Source organism: Aplysia californica, unplaced genomic scaffold (genome assembly GCF_000002075.1).
Source record: "Aplysia californica isolate F4 #8 unplaced genomic scaffold, AplCal3.0 scaffold00885, whole genome shotgun sequence".
NCBI lineage: Eukaryota > Metazoa > Mollusca > Gastropoda > Aplysiida > Aplysiidae > Aplysia > Aplysia californica.
Window position 1 is genome coordinate 208691 of NW_004798155.1, and position 9909 is coordinate 218599.

At 38.6% G+C, this 9909-nt stretch overlaps 1 protein-coding gene across 1 annotated transcript in view; it reads right to left on the reverse strand.

Annotated features, from left to right (window-relative positions):
- LOC101859206 (hippocampus abundant transcript 1 protein) overlaps positions 1–9909 on the reverse strand; it is a gene marked incomplete in the record, with an annotated part of 32118 nt that overhangs the window by 16066 nt on the left and 6143 nt on the right. The window contains 1 exon segment of the mRNA XM_013089163.2: positions 9810–9821. Within this exon segment, the coding sequence (XP_012944617.1) occupies positions 9810–9821 (12 nt within the window).

Below are 9909 nucleotides of genomic sequence, written 5' to 3' on the forward strand. Positions count from 1 at the left end.
TTTTTTCCTCAACAATGCATGGCCGTCGTGGACTTACTCGACTGCACCTGTAAAAAATAAACTAAATGGTCTATTTATCACCTTTTCTCATTGTACTATCTGTTGGATACAGACGCTGACCATTTTTGGGGTGGAACACTGCTAGAAAATGTTGAAATGGTATAGGTTTACCGCCGCAATCACCACTATTGGGTTCATTAAGAGGCGGGACCTCCGAGTTTAACGCCCAAATGGAAATTTCGTGCAAAGTGCCTTTCCCAGGAACACAACCCGAGCCCGCAATCTCACGATTACGAGTCCGGTAGGATACTACTAGGGAGAGAGACTACTGTGGACTGACAACATAAATTTTGAATCCCGAGTGGGGAGAAATTTTTCTCGAGGATCTTGGTCTTTCTGCTGGGATGTTGCATCCCTTTGCATGAAGGAGACCCAAGTTCAATTCCTGAGTCGGGGAGATATTTTCATCAAGCATCTCGGTCTTTCTGCTAGGATGATGTATCCCTCTCAGTCAGGGTTGGCTCTGACGGGCATGGTTGAAGCCTGCCTCCTAAATGATCTAAATTGCGTTGATGAGGGCATAAAAATAAATTAATTTAAAGGTTAAAAAAACCCAACAGGGCTTCACATAATGTTGACATCAAACCGTAATAAGAGTTAGATTTTTGTCCTGTATCACAGCATCTTGATTAACAGACAACATTAACAGTACATTCAGTATGCAATTCTCACAAAGGAATTGCAATTTTTTTTTACAAAAGTCAAGATATATTGATTATATTGAATGAATTTTAACATTCCAACACAGAGAAATACAAACGGCGCGCGCATGCAAAACTAGATATAAAAAACAAAAAAAATCAATAGATATCACCACAGATACTTCCAAGATAAAAACAAATTTCAGAATGGAAATTTAGTTTCCACTTCATGGCACACATGAATCATATCTCTCATCATAACAAATGATAAAGACAAACAAAAGAGAGAGAGCATAACAGGCCAATTCCACCTAATACAGTCGAACCTGTTCTAATGGCCACCTGTCTAAGACAATCCCCTGTACAAACGGCCACTTCCCACACTATGTTTTTTCTGTTCCAATAACACTATCCAAGACGTCCATCTGTTTAAGACAACCATTGTGTTGTCTGCAACAATGGGTAGCTGTCTTAGACAATTTCGATTGTAAGTCAAGTCCATCATCAGCTTGACAGGTTGGCAGAACATTTACTTGATCTTTGAAACTTACACAAAACGATTTTTGATTGAATGATTCCCCTCACCCCACTCCCAAACACACATACACCCATTCCTCTTTCTTTAGTTTTTGTAAGAGTCTTACAGCACTTGCAACACAAATAGGTCAAATAAGTACCTCAGATTAGATGTTTAACTAGAAAGTAACATTTGAACAAAATAAGGAGGAAAGATAAGGACAATAGATGTTTTAACGGAGCAAACAACATTATCCACTGCCTCTTTCTTTAAACAGCAGACAAGATTATAACCAAATTTCAATTATATACCAGAACTGGTCTTTTAGGAAAATGATACATGATGTATACATGAGCAAATGGTGTTAGATTCACTAGCTGACCAATAATGCAAAGTTAGTTAGCTACTAAAAATTAGACTAGACTAACTAACCATTAATGCAAAGCTAATTAGCTACTGTTTTTTTAGAAGAAAACTACTAATTGCTCTTCTCTCAACTCTCCAAGCTTGCAAGGATATGAGACAACATAAGTTCACACTCATAAGAAAAGCAAAACGTTATGGCTCTCACAAAGCTAATAGACAAGTTAGAATTTGGAAAAGCACAACACGATCAAAAGACCAAGCCTTATCAAGATATTGTTGACCAATCTTTTAATTTTATTTTTGTGCTAGTCCACTAGACGGTTTACTACAAAGTTTCTGTTCTACTCAACAGTCTACCACCAGACCAGTCTGACAATTGTTCTACTCGACGATCGATTTGTCTGCTAGAATCAACAACCACAACCGACCCTAACCTTAACCCTAAACCTCGCCCCAAACTTAACCAACTCTGTTTTAGCTTTAGTAACAGGGTTTTTTTCAGCACTTGCAACACAAATAGATCATTATAAGTACTAAAGATTTGAGGTGTTTCTAGAGAGTATCATTCAAAGACAAGAAGAAGGAGGATGGATGTATGATAGGATAGAAGGAAGAAACTACACCAGAGTGCCCACCAACCATCCACTTTGACACAGCACAGTTAGACCATGGTCCATCCAGGCAAAACATCAAATGGACTGGCACCTATTGTTTCCCTCCCCCCTACCCAGTTCAGTCACAGCAAAAAGAAGGTGAGCAAGCCCTGTGCTTCTCCACACATTAGCACAACCGTGAACACACTGTTGTACACAGTGCCCAAGAACAACTTCACATAGATAAAATAACAATCATAATGTAATTGTTTCCTAAACCGGAAATTCAGGCAGAAAAAAATTTAACTGTTCAGTTCTCTTGATAATTACTAAAACAAAAAACATTACGGATCACAGTTGGAGTTTGCTTGAGTAAAAATAGAAGCACATTAACACAGTAACAGATATACAGTGCAGGGATATAGTAAGACTGACAGACGGACAGGCAGAAGTAACATAAGGAAAGAAAAGAAGTCACATCTCCAAGTAGTGCCCTCCAACCGCCCACAATTTGAGGACCAGAATGAAACAAGAAGTCGGCAGCTGGAATGTAGACCACTTTTCCAAATAAGAGACAGTGGAGTGACCAACTACGGTCAAACTTGCTCTAACAGCAACGGGTTTCAGACAATCAACCGTACAAACAGCCACTTCCCATTTTCCCCCTTGCGCCTTTATAACATTATAATGACACTGTGTGAGACGGCCACCTGTCTCATACAGCCACCTTTCTCCTCGACAATGGCTGTCCGTCTTAGACAGTTTCAAGAGGATTTCAAGTATTTTGTCCTTGGGAATTCACAATCTAGATCCCCTTCCCCCCTCCCCCCAAATGTCAGCTAAAACTTTTGGAAAAAGAAACATTTTTTTCAAAGTCACAAGCAAAACTTTTTAAAAAATATATATACAACTAACTCATAGACAAAAATCAATTTTGTAAATATTTACCAGAGATACTAGACATGTATGATACATGTATAATAATAATTAAATGGGTGTCTGATATCTTCGCAAAGGAGAACAAATGCTATTAGTAAGACCAAAATAAGAGGAAACAAAACTGGTGAATATCTTCTCGTTTTTTGGACTATGTCTCTCTAAATAGGCCTATAGCATTGTCTCCTTCTTTTGACTTCTCTACAAATATATTCTATTTTTTTTGTTTCATAAAATATTTTTTCCTTAAACCATATCTAACAAATTGCCTGATCACTTTGTCAACAGTCATTAAGCAGATAAATCTTCCCAGGGCAAACTAGGTTAGGAAAGTGTTACAAATAATAGTAGACAGTATCTAGGTCGTCTGACCAAGAGCAATCAGTGTACACCAGATTGCTATCTGATAGCCTGCAGATAACACAACCCTGTGTAATTATAAATCGCTGCAAACAATAGACAGCACAGCACGCACTTCACTTCACTGCAGTAACACACGGGGTGATCCAGCCCACACAGAATAATCAAACGTGCATGCACACACACACACACACACACACACACACACACACACACACACACACACACGCACGCACACGCATACATGCATACACTTTCATAGATCAGATTCGTGCACAAAGGAGATCATTCTTCTACTGACAAAGACGTACAACGCTTCAATACAACTACCATAGTGGGGACTGTATATTATATACAATACTTGTTTGAAGTGGTAATGGCTGTCTGTGGTAGAAACAGAGAGAGAGGGAGAAGGGACGGGGGGAGAAATAAGAGAGAAAGAGAGAGCGAGTGAGATAGAGAGGAGTATGAGAGAGAGAGAGGGGGAGGGAAGAAAGAATGAGAGACAGTTCAGACAGGTGCATGAGACAGATAGAGAGAGATAGAGAGAGAGAGAGAGAGAGAGAGAGAGAGAGAGAGATTGAGAGAGAGTCACATAGAGACATAGAAAAAGAGCGAAATAGACAGACAGACAGAGTATGCAAGAAAGAGAGACCAAAAGAGATAAGGGAGGGGGGAGGTCAAAAGATATAGACAAACGTAAGAGAACGACTGAGAAAGAATTGCACACCTAAACTCTTTTTCCTTGTAAAAAAGAAAACACACCTGAAATAATGTTAATGTTCCAACCTTTTCCCCATTTGCAAGCAAACCCAGTTCTCTACTAATGCACCTTTCAAATCATAGATGGATAAAGATACTTTACAGCAAAATCGTCAGCCCTGCTAACAAATCTAAATTCCATTTCCATTACGGAACGTTGAGTTTGGATAAAACACAGAATAGGATTTTTTAAAATAGTTGCCTCAATCAAGAGGACACGGCTCTTTCAACGAAAGGTTATGAATTTCCCACACAGTCCCAGAGTCATGGTTCCCAATGACAAATAGCTGAGAAAGAGAATGAGAAGTGTATGACTTCGCGACCCCAGTGCTTTCTTGTCCTATCTCCATTTTTTTTTTTTTTTACATTGAAAATGTGACTTCTTCTTTGGCTCGTTCTTTGTTATAACAAACTGTTTTCACTGTTATTAAAAATGGAGATAGAACAAGAAAGCACTGAGGTCTCATCGTGACTTGTTCATTCCTACTGATATAACAAACAATACCCAACCTTCAGTCAGAAATAACGTGTTCCACAGCCAACCCCTTCAACTTTGAATCTCCAGACAAACGAGGATGCTACTATATTTATATACTTATGTTTACTGTTTCTAGCCTCTGTCACCTTACGGTGTCAAGGGGAGAAGCAAACGTCTCTACTTTCTCCTGTTTGTTGTATCGCTTGATGCATGGTATCTAATGTTTCTCTGACCCCCTCTATCCATCTTTTCCTGGGCCTGCCTCTTTCTTTGTATCCATCTAATCTCTGGCTGTATGTTCTCGCCAATATACTGTCTTGAGCTAGACTTGACACATGTCTAAACCAAAGTTATTCATTGTTTAAATACTGTAACTCACAGATATTATTTAGATATAAATAAAACTAGGGCTGCCAGCATTTTTATTCGTAAACAACCCCCCCTCAACAACCCATTTACTTCAAATCTCCACACAAACATAGTCACTCTAACAAAAAGTACTAATTTAAATTAGATAAACAAAACTGAACATTATAAAAAGGATGTTTTCATATTTGTAAACAAACATCACTGCCCAACCCCCCCCCCCCCCCCCCTACCCCCTCCCTTTCCCCAGGTGAAACACAGAACCAACACAAAGTGATTAAGCTCTCTCTCTGGGGTGATCCCACCTTACAGTACACTGGCTTTGTGCCACAAAGCTGTTCTGCCCAGGCGGAGGGTAAACAGATGTTCACCTACCGACTGCTGGGCCAGAGAGAGAGAGAGATGATATTATTGGACAGCCCCACACACACACTCACACACAGATCTTTATAATTTTGGATTTCAGAATATCCAGGTCTGGGACTTGGAGCAGACATGGCCACAACGTGCAGTGCTCAATCCCTTTCAATTTTCGGGGTGGGTGTGGGGGGGGGGGGGGCTTGCTATGTACTTAATTTGAGCTGTTTTAGCTTTAGTATTAGTCAAAAAAACTTTAGATCACTTGCACCACAAATAGGTTCATACATTATTGTCAGCTTTATTTTTCTCTTCATATTGATATTCTTTTAAATGAAAGCAACATTACAATTTAAATTGTATGTTCTACATGTGCTTATCTTCAGAATGCTGAAGATAAGAGGTGTTACTAGAGAGGGTTTTTTTGTTTTTTTTCCTAGTAGAGATTTTACGGCGCTCGCAACTGCATAAGGTCATATGGGCGCCAAAAGATTAGAGATGTTACAAGAAAGTAACAAACATAAAAAAGAAGGAGGGGGAGATCAGGACGATAGATATTTGATAGGAAAGAAGGAGCAAACCACACCAGAGCACCCGCCAACCACCCACTACTAGAGAGTAACATACAAAGTAAAGAAAAGGAGGAAGAAATGAGAAAGATAGATATTTGATGGGAAAGAACAAGCAAACCACACTTGAGCACCCACCAACCATCCATCAACTGCTGCATACTAATTACTATTTCGCAACTGCTTTTTTTCCTGGATGTTTTAATTTAGTTGAAAAGAAAGTGGAAAGCAAAGAAAAGGTAGACCTACAAGATGAAGGGAAGAGAACACAGTGAACAAACTTTTGACACGAGCACAATCAACACAAACAAACTATCAGGGGAACTGTGATTCACAGCAAACTATCAGCGGGACAATACTTAGAGAGCAAACTATCAGGGGAACTGTCGTAGATAGTAAACTGTCAGGGGAACTGCCATACACAGCACAAACTATCAGGGGGACAATACTTAGAGAGCAAACTATCAGGGGAACTGTCGTACACAGCAAACTATCAGGGGAACTGTCGTACACAGCAAACTATCAGGGGAACTGTTGTACACAGCAAACTGTCAGGGGAACTGTCGTACACAGCACAAACTATCAGGGGGGACAATACTTAGAAAGCAAACTATCAGGGGAACTGTCGTACACAGAAAACTATCAGGGGGACAATACTTAGACAGCAAACTGTCAGGGGAACTGTCGTACACAGCAAACTATTTGGTGGACCGGGACAATACTAAGTGAACTATCAGGGGAACTGTCGTAGTCAAAGATGGCAAACTGTCAGTTTGGGTTTTCACAGCACTTGCAACACAATTAAGACCATATAAGTACCATAGATTAGAGGTGTAACTAGAAAGTAACATAAAAAGAAAAGAAAAAGAGGTAAGGATGATAGATGTTTGATAATATAAGAAAAGAGGAGCAAACCACACCAGAGCAACCATCAACCATCCCCAATTCCACGGGACTGTTGTAGTTTAGTCATACGACAAACTATAAGACGGACTGCCATGGATATATTATATTCCAATAAACAAAACTGAATAAATAAAATAACAACCAGAGTACAATGGAAAATACATTCTAAAAAGCAATGTTAGAAAAAAGAAATAGGTTTTAGTTTAGTTTTAGTAAGAGTTTTATGGCACTCGCAACACAATAAGGTCATATAAAAGTGCCGAAGATTAGGCGTTATAAGAGAGTAACAAACACAAAAAAAAGGAGGAGAGATATAAGGACGACAGATGTTTGATAGGGAAGAAGGAGCAAACCACACCAGAGCACCCGCCAGCCACAAACAGGAATAGAAGGAGACCAGAGCCCACATCAACAACCAGCTGTGTGAAACAAGGACTCCATTCTTCCATACAGAACAGACACCAGTTGTCTTCTATTTTAAACGATTCACATGAGATGAGCAAAAAGGTTAACTTCAAACAGTAGCACAAAGGAAACTTGTTCTCATAGAAATGAAAGAAGAAATAATTGAGGTGTTAACGGTTTCACAAAAATACGTGGTCACCCCACGTAGAACAGACCAGGCTCCCAAATCAGCGTGAGCGTAACTCTTTAAAATTTCGTTTCAGGGGTTTGCATACGCTTTAAAACGTGCGTCTGGCAAGCCTCATTCTCAGCCCAGTCAATGATTTTTGATTGGCCCAACCACCCCCCCCCCCCAACTCCAAGTGGACACAACTCTAATTCTGGACAATATTACTTATCTATTTCTTGTTGTTACAATGAAACCTTACAGTTAATTAAAAATCGTTAGCATTCAATCATAGTCATGGTCACTCTGTGTGTGTATGTGTGAATGTGCATGTGAGTTAAATGTTTACACGATGCAAACATTCTTACTACTATAAAATTAGGAGTTATAACTGACTTCTGAGGATTAGTTTGTCAGACCGGAACAAACAAAACCAACAACCCTTTAAGTTTCTAAAACAAGGGTGTAAATACCCTTTAAGATAGAAAACCAAAGGGTGAATGAACCTGTTAAGTTGGCCTGAAAAGGGGAGCCCTGAACATGTAACAAAACAACAACAACAACAAGGGAAAGGCAGAATCTAGAAAGAAACAAAAACAGGCAAGCTTTAGACCCATGAGAGTTCTCGCATTGCTCACACTGATAAAAAACAACAACAGGAAAACACCACTACAACTACAAAAATACTTCAACGAATAACAAATAGCTGCTCCCCCCCCCCCCCCCCTTTATAGTGAATTTTCACTTTTTACAAGTTGTTAAAGAGTACAGTGGCTGAACAAGTTTACCTGAAAGTAAGCAAAAAAGAGAAAAGAAAAGAAGAGAAAAAAAGAGTAGAGCACCGCCTTGAAACAATCATCCAGATCAACATCACTACTGCCCACCTTGTCCATGAGTGGCACAACATTGAATTGTTACAGTTATAAAGTCAGTTGATTTTCTATATTGTTAATTGATAAAACCATAAGTAGTACTAACTTCAGCAAGGCAGAAATCCATTTCTTGGAATCAGGTAATAAACATACACTACTCTCATGATTCAAGAACTAGTTCATCATTCATGTACTCTGAATGTCAAAACTGAAAGTAGCTCTGTGCCACCATGCCCAAAATGTTGCGAGTCCTGTGAAATCTGACTTCAGGCTTCCTGCTATTGTAAATGTCGCAGGAGTTTTTTTTGCATAGCAGAACATATATCACTAGACAGGCAGACAAGAATATATCAAAGATTCATGAAATAATATTGCAATCACCCGTTGCACAAATAAAGTAAAATATCAGGAAATACTGGAACTCTTAAAAAAGAAAAAAAAGGGTATATATATATTATGTTGTTATGATGAAGTCAAATAAAAATGACTTCACCAGAGCAATTACACATTTTAATTAATGTCTTTTATTGCAAAGGTTTTACAAATTTAAGCTGGAACGTGAGGTATACATGAGGTAACTAACACAGGGTCACCCAAAAGTCGTTTAGTAACGTTTCAATATTTGTGTGAAGGACCTGAAAATACAACTGATTATAATTAACTGATCTTGACATTATAATCTAGACAGGAGAGAATTTTAATTTCTGATTCTCACTTACGATTCTTTTAAAAACACTATAATAAGGAATATAATACGATATTTGTTTCATTGTCAAGTTTTGTTTTGGAGAACCCTGTATCAGCGGCCGTCGGTGGATGTGAAGTGAACTGTTGGCAAATTATATCAAAACGTGAGAGATCTAAGGCAGTTTTTAGAGGTCACTGTTCTGGTTCATATAAAACAGTGGTGCGTCTGAGCAACACTCTCATCATATGAACCCTTTAAAAAATGAAATTCAAAGCCACAGATCAGAACCTCACACAGACACAGACAACCTTCAAAATACATTGTGTAGAATCAAATCACACCACAGTCTGCACTAGTCTACAGACTAAACAAACAAACAAACAAAAAAACCAAACAAAGCGGAGAAATGACCTGGGATAGGACAGACAGCAATTTTAGCCTCAGTTATTGCCAAACCCATTTCTTTCAACATCACCAAAATCATGCACTTCTACACTTCCGACTCATTCCTCTTCTATCAAAACTTATTTGCTCTGAATTTTTTTTAAATGGGTTAACGAGGTCACTTTATCTTTCTTTTCTGCAAAACTTGGTGTACAAGCATGCACATACAGGACACACATGCTCTAGATAGAATTTTACTGCTTAAAAAAATCTACTCCTAAAAAATAATGGGTTTGACAAAACCACCCACTGGGAACATAAGTATTTTTATGTTCCACATGCAGTTTATAATAAGGAAATGGTCTATCTACCTTTGACTGTACCTCTCGGTTTTCCTAAAGGATGAACAAGGTAGAGTTGACAGAAAAAGAACATCATGTCTATGCATCATTTGATAAATCAATGACGGAATAAATATATATA